Source organism: Pteropus vampyrus, unplaced genomic scaffold (genome assembly GCF_000151845.1).
Source record: "Pteropus vampyrus isolate Shadow unplaced genomic scaffold, Pvam_2.0 Scaffold399, whole genome shotgun sequence".
Classification (NCBI taxonomy): Eukaryota; Metazoa; Chordata; class Mammalia; order Chiroptera; family Pteropodidae; genus Pteropus; species Pteropus vampyrus.
Genome location: NW_011889180.1, coordinates 1,430,070 through 1,451,852, shown reverse-complemented (window position 1 = coordinate 1,451,852; position 21,783 = coordinate 1,430,070). Strand labels below are relative to the sequence as shown.

At 46.7% G+C, this 21,783-nt stretch overlaps 2 protein-coding genes across 3 annotated transcripts in view; one reads left to right on the top strand and one right to left on the bottom strand.

Annotated features, from left to right (window-relative positions):
• The window catches only part of PMFBP1 (polyamine modulated factor 1 binding protein 1), a 42,708-nt gene extending 28,086 nt beyond the window's left edge, over nt 1-14,622 (top strand). The window contains exons 11-21 of the mRNA XM_011380699.1: nt 1,761-1,950; nt 2,114-2,267; nt 3,149-3,316; nt 3,591-3,728; nt 6,625-6,789; nt 7,252-7,419; nt 7,718-7,885; nt 8,684-8,787; nt 9,296-9,370; nt 10,851-11,089; nt 14,532-14,622. Of these exons, the coding sequence (XP_011379001.1) occupies nt 1,761-1,950; nt 2,114-2,267; nt 3,149-3,316; nt 3,591-3,728; nt 6,625-6,789; nt 7,252-7,419; nt 7,718-7,885; nt 8,684-8,787; nt 9,296-9,370; nt 10,851-11,089; nt 14,532-14,554 (1,592 nt within the window). The 3' untranslated portion in view covers nt 14,555-14,622. The remainder of the gene's footprint in view (nt 1-1,760; nt 1,951-2,113; nt 2,268-3,148; nt 3,317-3,590; nt 3,729-6,624; nt 6,790-7,251; nt 7,420-7,717; nt 7,886-8,683; nt 8,788-9,295; nt 9,371-10,850; nt 11,090-14,531) is intronic.
• Nucleotides 14,623-15,272: 650 nt separating this feature from the next.
• The window catches only part of DHX38 (DEAH-box helicase 38), an 18,672-nt gene continuing 12,161 nt past the window's right edge, over nt 15,273-21,783 (bottom strand). Inside the window, exons 20-27 of one of the 2 annotated variants that reach the window (XM_011380697.2) lie at nt 20,547-20,755; nt 20,281-20,435; nt 19,673-19,828; nt 19,442-19,576; nt 19,121-19,246; nt 18,534-18,629; nt 17,023-17,144; nt 15,273-15,731 (exon numbers count right to left, since the gene is read on the bottom strand). In XM_011380697.2, coding sequence (XP_011378999.1) covers nt 15,647-15,731; nt 17,023-17,144; nt 18,534-18,629; nt 19,121-19,246; nt 19,442-19,576; nt 19,673-19,828; nt 20,281-20,435; nt 20,547-20,755 — 1,084 coding nt within the window. In that variant the 3' untranslated portion in view covers nt 15,273-15,646. The remainder of the gene's footprint in view (nt 15,732-17,022; nt 17,145-18,533; nt 18,630-19,120; nt 19,247-19,441; nt 19,577-19,672; nt 19,829-20,280; nt 20,436-20,546; nt 20,756-21,783) is intronic. The other variant, XM_011380698.2, reaches the window with a different exon arrangement.

Genomic DNA, 21,783 nt, shown 5'->3' with positions numbered 1-21,783 from the left:
CCACCTTCTCCAGAACCTTCGTCACACAATTCGCCTCTTCCTTCCCTGGTTTTTAACACCCTCTCCTCTTATTTATTTATTTATTATTTATTTATTTATTGCCTCCAAACATTCTCTTCTGCACAGTTTGTACTGTGGATGGTGTCCTTGTCCCTCTGCTAAATACTGCCTTTTTCAGAGGTCACCAATAACTTCTTGCCTTGGACATGAGGGTTCTCTTGGGGTGATGAAATGTTCTGGAGTTAGATATTGGTGATGGTTGCACGCCTTTGTGAGTATGCCAAAAACCACTGAAAGGTACACTTTAAGAGGGTAAATTTTATGTTATGTGAGTGACACAGAAATTTGTAGGAAAAAAAAAGTGCCAAACCCTGGCTTCCTTCCTGTGTGTGTCTACGCGGTTGGCCCCCCGACCTCAAGTGTTTCTTAGCTTTGGAGACATGACGGGTCCCTTGTTCTTCCACAGATCTCGCCATTGTTTCCTCTTTTCCCTCCTGCTCCGACAGTGGTCACTCATCTGCAAGGCTCTGCCCGCCTTTCCTCCTCTCCCTCTGCACTCATTCTTTGGTGAGCTCCTCTCCTCCTCGTAGCTGCATTTCCCTTGCAGATGATGCCAAAACTTAGAGCCTCAGCCCTGGTTTCGCACCTGTGGTCAGTCTTGTCGTAGAGACTAGCTCCACCTGGGCAACCCACCTTCCTCTAATACAACATTCCCAAAACTGAACCTATTCTCTTCCTTGATTTAAAAAAAAAAAAAAAAAGTGTCCTTCCGTCTTCCAAGGTGCATAATTATTTCCGTAATGACACCATCTTTCTTCTAGTATCTAAGGCTGAAAAAAATAGAGAAGAGAGTGATGTTTAAAGTAGAAACAATAGTAGAAACTGTAGGCTACAGAGATATATTTATGGTAGAAAAACTCCAGTAAGCAACTTCTTTGGGTATTTTCCCCTTCATACCCAGTGAAGGCAAGGACATGGGGTAAAAGGATATTGTAGGAAGTCTCTCTCCATTCTAATCCATTCCAATTTTCCTAAAGCCCTCTTTCTTTTATGTCAGGTCTTTGTTCAAGAAACCACAAAATCAAGTCTAAGTTTTTCTCTTAAGCTTTCAGAGTCCTTCAAAGCCACATCCAGTCCATGCACTTACTCAGCTCCATCTCCCAGAACTCCTACTCAGTTTTCTTTCTACCCAGACCTTAAACTAGCCTCTTCCCATCCGCTTCTCACATGCCTTCCCCATTCCCTGTAGCAAGCGTTCACTCCAACAGTTCCCCCCGCCTGGGATTCCTTTACTTATTCTGAGGCCCAGCTCAGCCTCTGTTCCTCTGTAACTCCATCTCCAGCTGTTTCTTATTCGCATTGATCTTGATTCGTGAGTTCACAGTTTTTACAAGTTTAACATTACAGTGGTCTCTGTATGAGGTGAGCCAGTTATGGCTCCCTCACTAGACCTCCATGAGAGTCAGGATACGTCCCTCATGACAGAATGAGTCTCCTAAGAGATACTGAGAAATGTGTACCAATTTATTGTTTAATTTTAGTCAGTGAGTCCAGAGCTAAAAGGCAGTTGAAGATAGATAATTTAACATAGCTCCTTAGGAGTCATAATGAAATGGAGAGGAATGAGGACAGATTGGGGACTGAAGTAGGTCACAAAAGGAAGGAACAACTTTTTAACTCGTCTGATTTGAGAGTCTCATCTTCACGCATCTTCCCTTCTCACATGAACATGCCACTGGCTTGTCTCCTGTCTTCTGCAGCTCAGCAAGCAGTCCAATATAAAGAAGAGGCTGTTTTGGCAAAAAGTAACCTGGAGGAGTCCCAGAAGAAACTGCAAAGCGTCCTTTTCCAGGAGAAGCAGCAGGCAGACACCATCCAGGAGCTGCAGAGAGAGCTTCAGAAGCTGCAGAAGGATTCCTTGATGACTGAAGAGGAGCTCGTACCCAACAGGTACCACAGGTTCACCTCCCGAGAGAGGCTCTGTCCCCTGCGAGCTGGTCGGGACATTGCAGGCAGCTGCCCGGGAGTGAGACATCAAACCCCACGCGGCTAGCTCACAGTTACTGACACAGACGCCAAAGTCCGTCCTCCTGTCATTGCCATTTTGCTTTAGGAAACGGATAGAGGAGCTGACGTCGGAACTCTCTGAGGCCCTGAGGAAGCTGGAAAATTCAGAAAAGGAAAAGAGGCAGCTTCAGAAGACAGTGACTGAGCAGGAGATGAAACTGAATGACCTGCTGGAACATCTAAAACGCATCCAACACCAGGTACAAAGGGCAAATAGGCAGCCAGCTCAAGCATTTGCTCTGCTTAACATTAAATATATTGGCCTTTATTTGAGCCGACGACACCACCAATACATTGCAAACTAATTGTCCACAATTTGTGTTAGAATTTGTGCTAAGCCAGCCAGTCAGCTCCGGTTTCTGTTACTGAATTCAGAGGGTTCGCAGCTTGGAGTGTTCCATTCAAGAACGAGACGTGGTCATCATTAGGTGGTTTTATTTACTTGCAGCAAGTAAAGGAGAAGGGATTCACATCCAAAGCTCTGCCTCCCCAAAGGAGGCTTAGCCTTTGCTATTTAATTACACGTTGACTTCTTCTTTGCGGTTGGCTACCCTTTTCTTGTTTATAGCTATATCTGCAAACTGTGCTATGCTTTAACAGCAGGAATAGCATTTAGTATGAAGAGCCCAGACCTCCAAATCCTTGTCCCATATAACATCGCCACGACCAATAGTAAGCATTTTCAAGGGCTAAGCTTAAAAATAGTCAAAAGACAATGCTTTTTTTCTGGGATTCAAAAGCTATCCTTGCCCATTAATTTAAAGTCTTTGATTTATTTTTTTTGTGCTTTTCTAAGATTTTTTAAACTTTATGCAAAGCTGTTTTACGTGGAAGAGAAGGTTGATACTATAGGCATGAGATCTACAAATAAAATAAGTTGGTAAATCTAATTGAACAAAGTAAAAATATTGCCGAAATCAGAGGGAATTTTTTTTATCATACATGCTAAATAACCAAGGAGTCATTCTCATATTTATTTTAGCCATTCTCTGTGTACAGTTATCTGAATTTGTTTGTTTTTCCAAAAAAAAAAAAAAATACAGTTTGGGATTGTCTTTCAGCCCAGCCTTCATTTTCTCAGCTCAGGGAACAAGCCTCCACCAAAACCTCTCTAGAAGAGGAGTTAAAGGAGGTCTCAAGGTTACTGGAAGAAAAACGGGAGCAGCTGAAAAAGAGCAAAGAACAGGAGAAGTTGCTGGAGCAAGAGATTGAGTCATTCCGACAGGAAGAAAGAAAGAAAGAAAAGATGGTGAGAAGGGGAGTCTGGGAAGAGTCAGGGTCGTGAACACAGGGCCAGACATGAGCCCAGCCAGGCCTGGCGGGATGCAGAAGCTGTGGGCACTGAGACCTCGGGAGAAGAGGGAGAGAAGGTGAGAAAGGCGAGCGGGGAGGAGAGAGAAGGTCTGAGGCGCCGCAGGGTTCATGATGGAGCTATGCGTGAGGGAAGGAGGAGTGGACTTCTATCAGAGTCTGTGGATAACTCTTTTCTGGGTTTTTTGTTTTTTTCTTTAATTGTGGAGCAGACAAAAGAGGCTTTTCGAAACTTGGAGGAGGAAAATGAGACTCTCAAAGCACAGTTTAAGCAATGTTCTACACAACTGGATTCCTATCTCAGCCAACAGAGCGCCTCCCAGAAAGTCATCCAAGAGCTGAGTAATGAGGTGAGTAGACAGAAACCCCGAAGAGGCGAGAAACTGGAACCGGGTTCCTTGACCTGAAGTCAGCACCTAGCTCTGCTCCACCACAGAAATGCAAGTAACCGCTGGCCCGTGGGCGTCCTGTGGTACCTGAAGCCTCGCTTCCCTTGAAGTGTAGTGAGTACTCTTCCAGTGCCCAGTTGCTCAGCTAGAGGACTGTTTCTTCCACATGTAGAAGGTCTTATTTTTTAAAAATCTGGTGGAGCTCTCAAACTATCTGGGCTTTGACACCAAGTCCTCCAATGTTGCATTTGAGACCAGAGTTGATTGAACCCATTGTTTGGGGCAGTTTGCTAGAGAACATTTCCAAAAATAATACCAAAGCACAGAAAGGGAGTGGAGAGGGAGATGGTTATTTTTTATTACACAGATAAAAATGACAGAAAGGAGTAAATGGCATCTAACACATAGGAGGCACTGTGCTTAGGTTCGGCCACCATTTATTGACTGTCTACTTAAGTCCTTTATGTGCCTTCCATCTGCTTTATGCCCAAAAAGATTTATTAAAAGTATATTTTAAAAAGAGATGGGCCACATTAAAGAAGGCTACAGCCCTGTGGAATTTGAGAGATAAAAAGATAAAAGATAAGGGAGGAGCAGGTTCTCAGCAAAGAGGGCTGTACCCTTTGTAATACATGTATTCTTATTTTATTTTTCTTGCCTGTTGCTTTGGACAATACCTACAGTATGGTGTTCAACAGTAGCATCATTTTCTTGCTTTTAACGTTAATGGAATCCATCTGTTTCAGTGATGTTCCCTGTAATGTGGTGAATAGAATTAATTGATTGATTCTAATTTCAGCCCACCTTTGCATTCCTAGTTTAAGTCCTGACTGTGTAGCATGTATTGCTTTTTTAATACAATACTTAGAATGTTCTAAGAAGTGAAATAAGGTGAGTATGACTGGAGTGTAGTAATCAAGAAGGATGTTGGTATAGGATGATATATTGGCTTGTTATAACAAATTCTGGGTTTTATTCTAAAAGCAATTGATAGACATTGATGAAATTTCCTCAAAGGAGCAGGGAAGGTAATTTGATCTGATTTAACTTTTTAAAATATAACTCTGATTAATGTGTGGGAATAAATTGGGGGGGGGGTAGGTATAGAAGTGAGGAAGGCAGGAGGCTATTACTATCCAAGTTCAAGTGGTATCAGTGAAGACAGACGTTATCGAATTCAGGATGTGTTTTGGCAGTATAACTGACCAGACTAACTGATGGAATGAATGTGAGCGAAAGTGGGGAATCAAAGATTACTTAGCGAAACTCACCTATAGAACCATCTAGACCTAATGCCTTTGGCAAGGAGAGAGTAGATCTTTATGAGAACTTTTATTCAAACGCCTTGATTCTATAATTTACATATGTCTGTATGATTTTTTAAATATCTTTCTCTAAGCTAAACCATTCATGTTAGATAAATTTAAATTAAAGCTTCCATTTTAGCTTCTAGCATCCCTGTGATTTTTTTCACTACTCTTAGTTTTAATATCTCACCTCTATGGTGACATTTCTTGATTCGGCCACCAGTTGTCAAGGGCTCCCTTGGGTGAATTGTAGTTTCTCCAGTGACTCCCCTGTTTTACTGAGCAGACCCCGTTGACTCAATATTTTTCAGAAGTCTCCAGAAACAATGCACTTTTATTTCCAGAAGATCAAATTATTCTATCTTTAGGATTAGGTTTAGCCCCTGGGCATGTAAATATAGGGTCAGAAATAGTCTAACACTTCACATCTCACTAATTCCTAGGGTCAAAGATATATAAAATTCCATTTAGAAAAATAAACTTCAAGCACTGAGCAGTACTGAAGAAAGCCCAAAAGAGTATTTATGTGTGTATGGCCACATGGAGAATGCAGGTGTTCTAGAATACCAAAAAACAGAAATTAGGCATAAGAATTTCTAAGGTCTTCTTCCTTCTTCCAGACCTAGAAGTAGATATCTGTCCTATCTTAAACTATATAATAAGATGGCTAATTACTTAGTATATTCATGATTATAACTCACAGCTACAAAGTGATTTATACCTTACAAAGCCCTTTTTACATACATAATCTCATTTGATCGTCACAAAAATTCTGCAAAACAGTTGAAAGTATCCCAATTTGCAGAAGAGGAAACTGAGACTTAGAGAAATTCAGTAAATGACAGAACCGGGATCTCAACAGGTCTTCTAACTCCAGATTGCAATTCCTCTGAGCTATCATGAATCCTCATTACTAAGTTTAAGACACAGACTTCAGTTTTTAAACACACTTTTGCCAGAACTATGTATTCAGTGCACCTCTCATTCCCAATATTGCCCAATGCGGTATTTCATTCAGTCTAAAAAAAAAAAAAAAAAAAATCACTTAGTATTTATTGAGCACCTATTATGTGCCATGCACTGAGCTATAGGTGATAGGATACAGCAATGAAGAAAGCACACACAGCCCTGCTTTATTGGTGCATCAAGGCTGGTGAATTCCGTCAGGAACAAAGTGAGTCATAATGCACACAATTGAAAGGCTTTATCATATCTCCCATCCTAGAATTGGATTCCAGATCTTTATCAAAGACTGCAGTCTGTGAAAGGGACTTTTCATGTACTTGACACATCACAGCCCAGTACCTCCAGGCCTCCTTGTATTTGGGGGACATGCTAACTCAAAGGGAAACAGTGGGGAGAGGGGTGCAGAAGAGCCTGGAAAGGCAGCTCTTCCTTTTGCGACAATGAGGTGAAGATGGGGCATTATCACATACTGCTCTATAGGTTAGTGCAAAGAGCATAGAGCCCAGTGATTGTCCATTTCCTGTGGACACAGAGAAGGACTCTATAGCTGTGAACCTTGACAGTGATATTCCTCTTCCCTAAAGACAGCCCAACAGAAGGAGGCTTTAGGAAATCTGCAGGCCCAGCTAGACAAGGCTGTGCAGAAAGAGAAGCAGTGTCTCCAGACCATGGTCAGTAAAGAAGCCTATGAGGAATTAGCCCGGAAGTCAGCCGCCTGTCAAGACGACCTGACTCAAGCCCTCGAGAAGGTGGGCCAGGGCTGTTTTGGGGCAAAGAAATGTCCTAGCAGCATGAGAGGAATAGGAGTCAATTTCCTGCACTGCTGGCTGTCACCAAGGCCATCCCTGGGGAGGAGGGAGGCCAAGATGGAGGCCAAATCTAACGGGTCTTTCTGCCCGTGAGTGATCTGGGGCAAGATTTTCCCCAAACCTGAATGAGCAGGAAAATTCATGCCCCATCCTTGTGCTGATCATGTCTGGCTGATCAAGTCATAGGACTGGAAAGAAAGGAGACGGGAGGGAATGTCAGGATGCAGAAGACCAACCACCATCATTTCCCACCCCTCTCTGGGAGACTAGGAAGGTGACAGGCTGTCTGCGCCACCCTGGGCAGAGGACAGGGAGGGACTGGAACCCTTCTCCATGTGGGGCTCAGCAGAGAGGGCCAAAGGGCTCTGACAGCTCCTCTCATCCCCTTGTCTTTACCGGAAGCTCAATCACGCGACCTCAGAGACCAAGAGCCTGCACCGAAGCTTGACACAGGCGCAAGATAGGAAAGTTCATCTGGAAGATGAAATCATGGCTTATGAGGAGAGGATGAAAAAGCTCAACATGGAATTAAAAAAACTCCAGGGTTTCCACCAGCAGAGTGAGCTAGAGGTGAGGAGCAGCCTGGGGCTCAAGCTGCCTTCCAGTTCAGGATCTCCAAGGTCACCTCATACACCCAGAACAATTTAGCACCCTTTAGCTAATGGGTTCCCTCCTTTTGCTTGGCCCTCTAAGCTTCAGGCTGAGGTGGCAACGATCAGAACAGGGTTGCCCTCTGCTGGTCGCTGGAAATAACATACCCCCTATCGAGTGTCCCAAAGCCAAGAAAGGGCCCTGTGGCCTTGCCATGGGTCCTTTGGGGTCAGGGCAGCAAGCTGGGGTCTCCTCCTCACTTTGTGCTTCGGAGCAGGTACACGCCTTCGACCAAAAGCTGGAGGAAATGAGCAACCAAGTGCTGCAGTGGCAGAAGCAGCACCAGAGTGACCTCAAGATGCTGGCCGCAAAAGAGGAGCAGCTCAGGGCGTTCCAGGAGGAAATGAACGCCTTGAAAGAGAACCTTCTTGCTGATGAGAAGGAGGTAGGTGCTCCTCTGTTTCTGGTCATTTCCTCCCAGCCCCTCTTAGCCCATCATACAACCCCCTGGATGCCAGACAGGCGTCGGTGGAGGTGCCTGGGAGCAAGGAAAGGACACCCACTCTATTCAGTACAAAGCAAGGTCTGAGTGCTCTAGGCCCACAGCGTCGGTCTCAACCTAACCATCTTCCTGTGGCTTTGTTGATAGAGATATCAAGCAGAACAAGGCCCCATTGCAGAGGAGAGAGAGTGACGTCTCCCTGTTAAGTACATCAGCCACCCCTGACCCCGGACAGTCCCCCTCTAGAGCTCATCCTGACACTTTCACTTTGCCCACTGCAGAGTCGGCTAAGAGACCTCTGAGCATGCCCCATGCCAGCTCCCAGGGAGCCACAGGATATCTTGGGGTGGCCCCAGGGCCTTTTCTCCAATGAGAAAAGAAGGCATCCTTTCCTCAAGATATTTTTTTTCTTCCATCTGTTAAAAAATTAGCTTAACATGTTGCTTATTTAGAACAAGCCACTTTAATGCCTTTGGCCTGAAAATCATCAATTTAAGTGTACAAATCTACTTTGTCTCTACTATAAATGGTGCCTGCTCAGGGGTGTCACCTCCGTGTGGGTGCAACCTGCACTGCTGGAGGTGGCATCTTGCTGTGGCAATTCCAACTCTGGCCTTGGGGTTGGACCGCAGAGTCAGTGTTTCTTCTCCCAGGAAGAGAGAAGGAGGCTGCTTTGGGAATAGGTAGGTGATGGGTCTATGCTCCCACCTCTTACTATCTTGTTTTTTCCTTGCACCAAAGCCTTGCTGCCTGCCCCAGCGGTCAGTGCCCAAAGACACCTGTAGGCTGCACCGAGAGAGTGATCAGATTATGACCAACATTGAGCAATGGGCAAAAGAGCAGAAGTAAGTAAGGAACTAAAATCGAAGTCAGGGTCCCAAGGCTTGGGCTGAACTGGAGACCCACACGTGTGCCAAAGAGCAGTGTCATATGCACACACGCACACACTGCCCTCCTGGGAAGCTGATCCTGTCTCAGCACACACCCAAGGGTTGCGGATAGATGGAAAGGTCACTCTTCAGACAGATTCACAAGGCCCTGCTGTCTTAGGATGGTAACAGCTCCACGATAGATGCTTCACTGAGGGTCCAATTTCCTCTTCTCGACCTGGGGTCCAGCTTCAGTGCCTAGACACCTTGAATTCACCTGGGATCACTGATTTTGCACAGGAATTGATTATGGAGCATCCTCTTAATTGTCAGGTGCCACAAAGTCTCCAGCTCTGGGGACTAGGGGATGAGCAGAGGTCTGGTGCCCAGCAGAAGCCTTGCAGAGAACACTCGTCTCATTCAGCCAGCTTAGTCTTGCTCACAGGAGTCTGCAAACTCTTTTCTCTTGTGGATTTTATTACAGGATTGCCAATGAGAAACTAGGAAACAAGCTCCGTGAACAGGTCAAATATATCGCCAAGCTGACAGGTGAAAAAGAGTAAGTCACCCCACAGCACCCAGGCTGCTGCTTGGGCCTTAAGTAGAAGGATTAGCCAGGGGACAGGGCTGGCTTCATCACCACTGATGTAGGTGAGACCCCAGGAAAGACCTGGACTTTTGAAAGACCCCAAGTCCTATCTGCATCTGTGTGACCTGTGGGATGTCGAAGGCATTGGGGATGCTGACAGGAGTAAACCAGAGAAAATGGCAGAGAGCCGAGGAGTTGAGGGCATGGCAAGGGCCCCACCTGTATGCCTAATGGCACATGGCATGTGGCAGTGACGTGAAGGGCTACAAGGGAAGGGGTGTCTTCAACTCCAGCCAGGTTTATACAGAGTAAAAGAGCTAGTACATGCCCAGAGAAGAAGTTGAGGATGGATTCTTTATTGGATATCTTTTAGAGAAAAAAAGAAACATGAAATTTTTCACTAAGACAAAAACATTTTCTGAAAGAGTTTAAAAGAAAAATTGTTAGACTCTGAGGATAACAGAGAACATCAGGCTTTTTCTTATATTGTAGCAAGTTCCTGTTTCACAAAGAACTCATTCTTGAGTGGGCTTGAGACTATTCAAAGGAAAACCATCTTTGAATAATAATAGCTCCACTAATATTTATTATGTACCCATGTGAGGCACTGTTCTAAGTGCTTTACAGGTATTAACTTATTGAACCTTCATAAGACCTTACGAGTTGGGTACAGTTTTAATCCCCATTTATGGAGAAGGAAAGAGAGACTCAGAGGCTAAATAATTTGCCTGCGGTCTCACAGCCCATAAGCGGCAGAGCCAGAATTCCAGCCCAAGAAGCCCCAGAGCCCGCTGTCATCGCTGCCCTCAACATTAGTTAGGTGGAAATACGGCCCTTAATATGAATAGCTGCCATCGACTGAGCCACAGGAGATAATGCTAAGTTTCCTTTGCCCACACCTACATCACAGCCACCATTTCCTCGTCTGTGAAATGGGGGTAAGTTACTAGGCCAAGCCCTCAACAGAGCCGGAATCCCAGTGCCCCCAACCTTTCAGCAAAGGGATGAGAAAGGACTTAGGCTTCGGCGTCAGAACCAGGTGAGAGTGTTTCCAAGGCGCAGCCATGAGAAATTGGGGACATGTGATCAGAGTCATTTGTGACAGCCGCTGGCCCTTGCAATCAAACTTCTATCATTTGTCAAACTGGATCTTTATATGACAGATCAGACTCGATTGCTCCATCTAACAGATAAGAAAACAGGGCCAGAGCTAATATGACCCAGTGGTCAGGGGTACTGGTTCTGGGTGCCCCCCAACCCCAGGCCTGGGTTTCTTCCAGGGGACACACATAGGCCTCCATTTCCACAGAACATGTGTGAGAGCAAGCTCTGGGAGGAACCGAACGTCCACGGCCCTCCTTCCCGTGGTGCCTTGATCTGTCCTTTCCGGTGGGAACCCAGGAACAGAAGCAAACCAAACACCTACCTGTCCTTCCCTCTTCTCCCCCAGCCACCTCCACAATGTAATGGTCCATCTGCAGCAGGAAAACAAGAAGCTGAAGACCGAGATAGAGGAGAAGAGGCTGAAAGCCGGGCACCCAAAGTTATGTACCAAAGCCCTGATCTCAAGCAAAACAGAGCCCACACAAAGGGGGAAATTGTGTGGCACCTTGGGCTGGAGGAGCGTGACCCAGGACATAAACCAAAGAGCGGACATCACCAAGTTCGTTGGGATGCCCCACTGCTCAGGTATCGCACCATTTGTCTTTTGCTACTTCCTATGTTGTTGTCTTTCTTAGTCCCATGGGTCGAAAAAATAACAGCCCGATATTATTTTTCAAGAGGTCGCTGGATTAAGAGTTCAAACAGGGAAAAGCTCTTTTGCTTAAGTGCTCTGGACCGGCGAGAACTGTTTCCTTATCTGTAGACAAGGCTTGTTGTTCTGATCTAAGAATCTGTGCTGATGCTGGAGTGTCTCATGTCTCAGGCCTGTCCCCTAGCCTAACCAGTCTCTCTTGGAAATTGTGGGATGACAGGGGAATAGGTAGAACAGGCAACTTCCTTCTGTAATGTGTTCTGGAAACCCCATAAGAGTGCCCCTGACGCCCGCACAGCCTCGCTCCACAGCCATCTTTTCTGCCTCCTGTAGACTCCATGTTGCCCCAGAGGGAAGAAGTCACACTGCAGCACGGCTGCCGGGCCACAAAGCCAGTCCTTGAGGAATCACCTCATTAATTTCTCCTCAGATCCAGACTGTCATTGCCTACCTGTTCCCTCAGGTGCCTGATATTGCTAGAATCAACACCTTGCCCCAAGCATCATTTCCAAATACACATGTTTTTCAGAGGACAGTGAGTTCCCATCCCTCTTTCTTGAACTGGATCAGCTGTTATGGGAACATATCAAGGTCTCAGCCTATTTTGCAAAATGCTAACTTTTTATCGAGTTTTGTCCACTTCCTGCAATGGAGTGAGCTTTGAAACCATACTACCATCTCCAGGCCCAAACCCTAAAATAAAGACATGAGCACAGAAGTCTCAGTGAGCTCTCGGCGTCCTGCAGACCTCTCTGTCCCCTCACGCCCCCAGCAAGGTGTTCAACCCCGTTTTCCCTGGGTTCTAACTGACGTAGGTCTCTTTCACATTTATAGGAAGGTATGATTCCCAAAGCAAGCTTCTGGATTAGTTTTTAAACCAACAAGAGATAATTAGCTCTTTTTTTTTTATCCTTTCCATCTCTGTCCAGAATTTAAGAAGAAAAAAAATCTAAAAACCTTAAAAAGGAAAGTAATCTCAGTAATCCTGAGACCGAAAAGAAAGGAAGAGAAATAAACGATGCATTTTCCTAATGGGGGAGGGAGAGAGGGCCATCTGCTGTCCCCCCAACCACCACATCCCATTCCTCCTTTTAACAATTTTATTTTTCTCCCCAGCCAACTCGATACAAGTAAAATTATATTATAACAAACTCCAAGGACAGCTAAACTATTTTATTGTGGTCGGATTTTGTTAAACTGAGTACACGTCTAGAATTTCTATGTCTGTCTGTAGGAAATTGAGAGAAATCGCTACTAAGGTAAAGCGAGAAAAAGAAATGAAAGAGCTTGCGTTTCTGGATAGGGGGAAAGGAAAAGTGGAGAAACCTACTAGTTGGTAGGGATTCTTAAATATTCTTTCCCCCTCCCGAACCAAACAAAAGCCAAGAAAAGTCACTGCTAGTAGTGAAATAGGATGCCCCTGCCGGACATGGGAAGGACAAATTCCAGAGGTGCAGAGTGAGGCGGAGGTGATGGGTACATCGGGTAGTTTCTATTGTGATGAGTGTTGTCTGTTTATGCTCTTTTGACTGTGTTCCCCCATTTGGTTTAGAATAAAGATATATTTTCTAGAGAAAACAAAGACCGAAGTATCTGTCTGGTACTAATGAAACAGCTTCCTTGTTCTAGCCTGTGGCCCATTTATTTAAACGAAAGTTCAGTGTCAATAAAATTCCTGGCACAGTCTACTAAGAAGGCATTTTGTCTCTGTAATTTATAAAAATTTTTCATATATGTTAGTGAAGTGACAATATCTGGATACTTTAAATGTTGTACATTTTTTCAAAGGTGTCTTTCACTTCCTATGGGGTGATTACACCAGAGCCAAGCAGGTAGCAAGTTATGGGGAGCAAAGGGACAGCAGAGCTAGAAAAACCTCAATGTCACCCAGCCAATTGGCCTTCAAGCAGGAGGCCTGATAAAGAGAAATGCAGTTTCTCTAAAGACAGGAGAAAGGGCAGGGAAGCTGGGTGGTGCCTCCCTATAATTCTTCAAGAAATAACCAAAGAAGTTAGTTCCTGAAAAGTAGTTTGAACAGCTGATATTAAAAAAGAAATGGTCTCTGTATGATACTGTAACGATGGACACATGTCATTATACATTTGCCCAAACCCATAGGACGTGCAACACCAAAACCGACTCCTAATGTAAACTGTGGCCTTTGCGGGGCGGGAGGGTTGGGTAACGATGTGTGGGTTCATCTATGGTAACAAACACACCACTCTGGCAGGGGATGTTGATAATGGGGGAGGCCATGCATGTGCAGGGGCATCTGGGAAATCTCTGTGCCTCCTGCTCAATTTTGCTGTGCACCTAACACGGCTCTAAAAGTAATAATTAATAATATAATGATGATGATGGAAAAAAGAAAAATGATTACAAAGCTAGGGATTAGCCAAGGTGATTATAAAAAAATAAGTGCTTCAGCCACCCATTGGGAGGACGTCACTCAGATTCTGATACCTGGAGCCAGTAGAACCCTGTATGATAGACCTTCTACTCGCCCAGAGTATAATTCTTCTCCCCCTCGGCCTGCTTCCTTGCCAAAGGGAAGAGGGTGCTCCCTAGAACCACCAGGGTGTCACAGACACACTTGCCTTTTGAGCCTCCTCGACGAAGCCCAGCTGAGGAGGAAGCTGTCTCTGGTAGACTGGGCCTGGCAAGCAAGCTCTGGGGTCCCCAGAATGAGTCCCCTGTCTCAACCTGAGACCCTCAACAGCTGAGATTTCTCATGCGTCGAAAGCACCCTGCTACTATCGGCTAGGCATTAAAGGATAGATGCATGTCACTGAGTACAAGGCAGGGGACCCTGGCAAAGACCTCCAGTTCAATGGCCTCACTATTCCCTTGTACCAGGAAGTCCGAAAGCCAGTCTCGGAAATCCATTTCAGGGCTGTTGTCACAGAAGGTTTTTTTTTTTTTTTTTTGTATCTCTAGAAAAAGAGTCAGTTATCTTCTGAGGAAAAGACAGTAAGAATCAGAGTATTGAAGCTGGAAGGAAACTTAAGGTGGATCTGAATGGAAAGGATCCATAATTACTAAAAAAAAAAAAAATTGGAGACACAAGTGCAGTCTCTTAGAAGCCCCCAAAACAAAACAGATTCAAGTAGAGTCGCTGGGGGGTGAGTCCCCCTATCTTGTGGCACCCATGTATGCAAAGAACCCTTTGCCAGGTGTTCTTGCTTTTAAACTAGGTTGGATTGGATCCAGGGTTTTGATAACCTCTCTGGCCTCATTTTTCTGATCTAAAGGACCTAAAGGTAAGTTTGTGACCAAACTCACAGCCTGTAATAAAACCAATCTTTTCCCTGTTCTGTTGCATCCTGAGCCCAAGTCTGTGAACAGATCACTAACCCAGCTTTTTTCTCTCCACAGAGCAGGTAGACACCTTCTCCTAGCCTTCAACCCAGGGCCAAGACAGAAGCCCTCCCAGGCAAGCAGCCAGAAGCCCTCTCTTCACTCCAGAGCCGTGAAAAGTCCGTTTCCACCTGCATGCCCAATAAAGGTGGTTAGAGGTAAAAAGAATGGAAGTAGAGGTGTAGCTGGTGCTGGCTGGCAAAGCCTGGCTTCCAAACTCATCCATAAGATTGAATTAAATTTTAACTTACATCGAGTTATAACAGATGGAAATTGAAATCCCAGGAACAGAGTGAGGAAGGGAGTGGAACTAAGTCAGCAGTGTGAGCAGGTGCCAAGGGGCTCACAGAGCACGTGCCACTATCCAGGTGCTTCAGCGCCCCGGGCCTGTCAGCGGCTCAGCCCCAACACAGAACTTTGTAACCAGCACACCTGGCAGAAGCCCAGCCCTAGGGAATCACAAAATAAGAACCACAGGTGACACAAAGGGCCAAATGCCCAACGTCACCTCAGCAGACTTAAGAGGTTGCTTAACAAAAGACTAGTGATTCCGGCGTAAGATGATCTTTTACATGACAATCAATAAGCAACATTTTACACTATTTTCCATCAATACACAGCCCTTACACATGCAAAGAATAGAAACTCTGCCATTCTGAGCAATAGAGCAGCCAACCCGCCCCTGGGAAATGACAGAGGGCATGTAGCTGCTCACTTCCCTCCCTTCCCGGAAAAAAGGAACAGTCAGAAATGCAATAATATTTTACAAATAATAAATTTATTTCCAAATCTTGAATTATAACCAAATTACAATTCCCTCTAGGTCTATTCTGCTGCTTTACACAAGAATTTTAAAAAAGCATAGTCATGGTCAAGTCATTTCTATACCAAGCATCCTAGGGACAGTTTATTTGGGTCCGGCCACCTCTCGCAGCTTCTCTGCTGCTCTGCAGCCCGCGCCTGCGAGGAACTCCTCCTTCCTCCATGGCAGAGCCTGGCCTCAGCAGGAGCTTCCCCCAGGGGCCACGATGCACACAGACGAGAGCACACAGATGACAGGGTTTTGTCAGCAGGCCCGGGGTGCTCCAGTCACCCAATCCCTGGCTCCCATCCACTGCGGGGACAGCCTCTGCTCACAGCCCAAAGCGAGCTGGTGTGCGGCGAGGGGTCATGGGCTCCCCTTGCTCTTTCCGACCTGGAGTATAGATCTTTGTAGACCTGGAGACACAAAAAAGGGGGGGTCAGGAAGCACACTGCGCTCACTCTAGCCAGGACACACTGCAGGACCGGGAGCCAGGGGCCTTGCTGTTCCTAACTGGTGTGTTGGCTCTTCTCCTCCAGCACACTTCCGCGCCCCCTGACTTCCCCATTTGCGACTGGGAGCAGAATAAAATATCACCTAGTTCTGATACCCACTAAGGCATGTTGTAAGATAGATTACTTAACAACTTCTTTCATATCTCCTAGGTGAGCTGTGGGGGGGTAGCCTTCCATCCACCTCACTAGGCTGCCACCCCAGCTGTCACAGACCCCGGCTGGCCCTTGTCCCCAGTTCCTGGGAGGTAATCTCTAAACCCTTGGACTTTCCTAGGAGATTGGAGTGTCTCTGTGATTCATGGAAGGAGGGTGGGGCGGTCTATGAACGGGGGCAGGGTTTGAGGGATGACTCAGGACTTGGGGCTGCCTGGCCAGAAAAACAAGCCATGTGATTAGAGGGCTGTGCTTTGAGCTCGGCCTCTGTGGAGGGAAGCAGAGCTGGAGACTGAGTCAACACATGGATGCTGATGCAATCTACGTGCTGCGTATGAAACCCCTGGTAAAACTCTGGGCACTGAAGCTCACCTGAGCTTCCCTCTTGGCAGTACTGTGTGTACTGTCACACATCAGTGTGCCAGAGGCTGAAGTGGCCCTGAGGACAACGGAAGCTTTGCACTCAGGATCCTCCCAGACCCCATGCTACGCATCTCTCCCTTTGGCTGGTTCCAATTTGTATCCTTTCACTATAATAAAACTGTAATCAGAAGTACAGCACTTTCCTGAATTCTGTGAGTTGTTCTACCAAATTATCAAACCTGAGGGAGGCCATGGGGATCCCTAAATCTGTAACAAGTTGGTCAGAAGTGAGGAGTGACCCTGGGTACCCCCCAACTTACACCTGGTCTGAAGTGAGGACTGTGCCCTTCACCTGTGAAGGCTGACCTAACTCCGGACACCATCAAACATGAAGTCTCAGGCGTTCCTGCTACTCCAGCCCACCTCAGCCCCCAAATACAACAGGAAAAACAGTGACCAGGAGTTACAGATTGATCACCACCCCTTGAAGTGTATCCAAAACTCTTCCATATCTCCACATGTGACTACCGTCAACTTCTGTCGCCAGCTCACCTCTACACATTCAACTTCTCTTAAATCATGACGCTGCATCAGGGCTGGTCAGTCCATCAGCCTGGTCCCTGGAGCTGCCCGGGGCAGACTCCGTCCCAGCCAGAATCCCAAAGCCAAAGCTCACCTGACACTGCCCAGGGGACTGCGCTTCTCCTGCTCCTGCCGCCGGGCTCGCAGCTGCTCCTCGGCCAGTGCCATCTCCTCCTCCATGGCAGAGGCTTCCTCTTTGGCCCGTCGGCGGTTCTCCTAGAAAAGGGAGACACAGGTCTTAGAGGCCACTGGGGACCAGCAGGTGAGAAGGCCTTATCTGCACCCACCTCCCCGCTGCAAGCCAGGTGCTGTGTAGACCACGCCAGCTCCCAGAGGCAGGGCCATGTGGCGCACTGCCCCAGCACCAAGGCCAGGGCCTGCTTTCTCACAGATTTAGGACAGACATTGGAGGATTCGGTCCTAACCCTGTCGTGCCTCAGCACTCCCTTCACTTCAGTAAATACTTAACATTTTCTTATCAAATTCACAACTATGCCAGGAAGTACAGAAAACAGGAAAGACATCATATCTGGATTGAAAGCTCAGACATAAGATGTGAGGAAGCCTGTTGTGAGGACTATGCTGAGGTGGGGGGAAGCAAAAGTCCCACAACATTCTGCAGTACTAAATAACGGATCTAGACAGTGACCATCGAGACACTAAGACCATGAGAAGATGGAGTAGGAGGTAGAGAATTTATAATGGAGGGAACCACTGGGCATATTCGGCAACATCAGAAATGGGACCACAAGATTTTATGTGCTCCTGACAGAATCAGAAAGGAAGTTCACAGCACCATATGCATTGGTGCATCCGAGCCCAAACAGCTGCACCTGAATCTAATCAAGGCTTTAGATGAATTACTAGTTCACAGTAAGTACAGGGGATTGAGGTACTTGTTAAACAACACCTTGAGGAAGCAATCTGCCCAATACAGAACACGGAACAGTTTACAAGATAAATGACCTGGTTTCTCTAATCACTGCCATAAAAAGCGTGAGGCAAAGCCTGTGTTAAAATAAAAGACTTAATACACATAACAACAAATTTCAATGTTTGGATCCTAATTCAAGCGTATCAATTATAAAGAATTATCTTTTGAGATAAAAGAAGAAATCTAAATAAGGACTGGAGACTTAGATGACATTAAGGATTAATACTGTTGAGTAATAATGGCGTAAGTCCTTGTAGAGATGCACACTCAAGTCTTTACGGTGGTAACGTCTGAGACATGCTGTAAAATATTCTAGGGAAAAAAAATAGATGTATATGGAGGGAATAGAAGTAAGTGAAAACAAAACTGGCAGAATATTTATAATTATGGAGGCTAGATGATGAATTCATGGTGGCTTGTTATAATTTTTTTTCAACTTTTATGAATATTTGGACTTTTCAAAAATATTTTTTTAAAAAAAGGCTTGGCAGACCAAGCACCTGGAGTGGATGGAGGGAAACCAGACGACCCAGGCCTGGCTGGATCACAGTCATTATGTTTGAAACAGAAGTAGAGAAATAGGGGTCAGGATGACAGTCTTCAAAACCAGGCTGAGGGGCAAATGGATCCCATGAGCAAAGAGAACCCCATGGGAAGCATACGACCTTTACCTGCCGAGACTTTCCTGCCTGTTTCACGCTGTAGAACATGGGGCCAAGCTCGGCTAGCCACTCTCCGTCCACAGCAGTCACACACTGCATGTACTCCTGCAAGCAGAAGGGACACAAAAAGGTAGTCACAGAAGGGCCAATTCTTCCGCTGTCCCTTCCAGAGTGGTTCCACAACCAGGAGCTGTGTGGGAAGGACCCTACCCCGCAGCCCCGTGAGGCTGAAAAAGGCAGGGAGAAGCCTTGGACACTGAAATTTTAATCCCTTCTCCCATCCAAATTCCTTCATGCTTAAGAAAACATTCCCTAGAATCCAAGAGAAAAGGCCCAGGCTCTCAGAAAACCCTTCTAATGACTCCAAAAGAGGTTGCTTCTCCCAGGCAGCAAATCAGAAACAATCCTGCTAGCACAGCCGAGACCATATACTTTAAAGGTAAACTCCGTGTACGTTTCTCCAAACACCCAACTGAAAGCCATCCTTAACTCCCCTCAAAGCAAGGTATGTGGTCTCAAGCCTCCCAAGCTCACAGCTTATCCCAAAAGGCAGTGAAGGTGGGTCTATGTCATGCCAGCTGCCTCAGAAGACTCACCTTGGTGGTCATGACCAACTCATGATATACTATGTAGTCTGGGGTGTAGCCCATTCCAAAGAGGGAGCTGGTGGGGTGCAAGTGGCAGGGCATCCCTGTCCGGATGTTCACATACTCGCCAATACCCTAAGGAAGAGACACAACAGGCGGCCACATCAGGAAAACACTGCCCATTTGGGCAGCTGCCCTGTCTCTTCATACTGTCTTGACACACGCTTGTGAGGGAAGCCCAGATCTGCAGAACTGCATAGTGAGAAAGAAGGAACTTTGCTCTTGTTGAAACATCAAGCCAGGAAGGGGCCACAGCTCCCACAGGCTTACCTTGAGCTTGGCTGCCTGATGGAAATAGGCAGCACAGATACACTTTCTGACGATGTCCCAGTCGGTGCCACATGAGGCCAGACTCATCCGCTGCTGCACCATGATGTCCTTGAGCTGAGCCCGCACCTCCCGGACCTAGAGCAGGACACAGGTGAGCAAGGGCGGAGCCCTCCTTCGCCTGCCTTCTACCCCTCATCCCAACATCTTGCTCATCCGGACGACTGCCCCCACCTTCCGCATGGCCTTGGCATGGATGAAGTGATCGTTACACCAGATGGTAGAGTAATTATTGTTCTTCCACTGCAGGTAAACATTCAGGTAAGTCAAATGATCACTCTCGGGGACAGCAAACTTCTCCCGGATTTGATCACTCTCTTCCTCTCGGCCCTTGGAAGGAAAAAAGGGACCTCTCAGCACAGAGGAGTCCAGGCCCACTGAGAAGAGTCTGGAAGTGCTCATACTATCACCCACCCAAACACACACAACTGCAAACACATTAATACAGTGCTCTAGCAATATAAGAAAGATAAAGTAGTTTATAACAGAATATTTATTCTAAAACATGAGGATTCAGGAACCACCATACTAGAAGACAAAAAGTGCAAATTTCCGAAATGCTCCCTCAAAGCACTGATCTAGCCTAGTCCATCCTTCTTCCCGACCCCCTAATCTGCTTAACAAAAAACAGCGAACTCATTCTATGGAAACTGTGATTCCTATCTCTCCATTCCACTTTAATAACACAGAGAGAAATTACTACTCTCTGTAATCCTTCCTTGAGCCCATGAGTCCCCCTAAGGCTTCTGGGAAGAAAGGAGAGCCAGACACCATCTCCCCACCTTGGGCCTGTAGAAGATGGCCGGGACCGAGAGCATGGAGACAATGAGCAGGATCTCGGAGCTGCAGCCCATGTCACAGGACACAATAAGCATCTTGGACAGTGCTGGGTCCAGCGGGAACTCCACCATCAGCCGCCCAGTCGAGGTCAGTCCGCCTAGGAGAGAGGAGCACATCCCGATGCTCACCACACACGGTGCGGTGCACAGGGAGAGAACCCGGGCGCCAGAGCCCGCGAGACCCTGCCCGGCTCCTGGGGCCCCAGCACCTGTGTTGTCCAAGGCCCCGAGGATCCAGAGCTGATACATGGAGTTGAGCATGTTGTCTTCTGGGGGTGGGTCCATGAAGTGGAACTGCAGCAGGTCCTGCACCCCCAGGGACTTGAGCAGCAGCACCACATTGGCCAGGTTGGTCCTCTGGATCTCGGGCACCGTGGTGGTCAGGAGCTCATTCTTGTAGGCGCTCTGGGTGTAGAGCCTGCCGGGAGAAGACCAGGTCCTGCTGCACCAAACACCACACAACCCAGCTGAGCCTCGCAAACCCACCCAGCTGCCTACGTGGGGATCGCTTCGGCGGAAGAGCAACGCTACCTCAGCTTCTCGCTGCACATGCGCCCCAGACCAGCCACAACAGGTGAAAATCACAGGTAGAAAGGAGTTCCTCATTTACTCTCTCCACCTCCCCCTTTCTCTTTGAATCACAAATTTCCACCTATTCAAAACTAAGTCCTGCCAGTTCACCGTTCTGCTAGAGGCTCCAACATTATTTCACTTCTGGAACCAATGAGCTTAGGACTAGAATATATGGTTGGGTTTTACTTTCTTTAAGTTTTTCTGTATTTTATGAATTTCTTTAGTGAATAGATTATTTTTAAAAGTCAGAACAAAAAAAGAGAATTAGAGAAGTTAAAAAAAACCAATGATGTAACTTGTTCAGATTCATCCTCTAAGGGAAGACATACCACAATTACTGGTCTTCTACAGCAAGCACATTCACAGTAGGTCTGTCTAAAGGCAGAGGCCACTCAGTGCTCAGAGCTGCCTGGAAGGTCTACTTCTTCCACTCAGCAGTATATGCTGAGAGGACCAACAAGTGGCAGGCCCACTATCAGTCCCCGGCCTCGAAGATCAGCTCGAAGGCCAGCATTCCTCTGCTGGATCACAGTCTGATCTCGCCCACCGAGCCCAGGCCCCACACTCAGCAATCCCAGCGCCGCCCCGGAAAGCAGGCTGGCACAGGGCTCCTACCTGAAACACTGACCTGGGCCCGTCCTGCCGGCTCGCCCCGACCTCTGGTTGGCATTGGCCTGGCTGATGGGGTAGATCTGCAGAGCATCCATGCCAATCCTGGGGTTGAAGACCTAGGAGGGGGCAGCAAAGGGCTGATTAAGGACAGAGTAGAGAGAAAAGGAAAAGGGAGACAGCCTTGAGACAAAGACGAACCATGGGTGCTACACACTGCAGAGCAAAGTATCTTAGCAATACAGACGGCCACCCTTTTGGAGC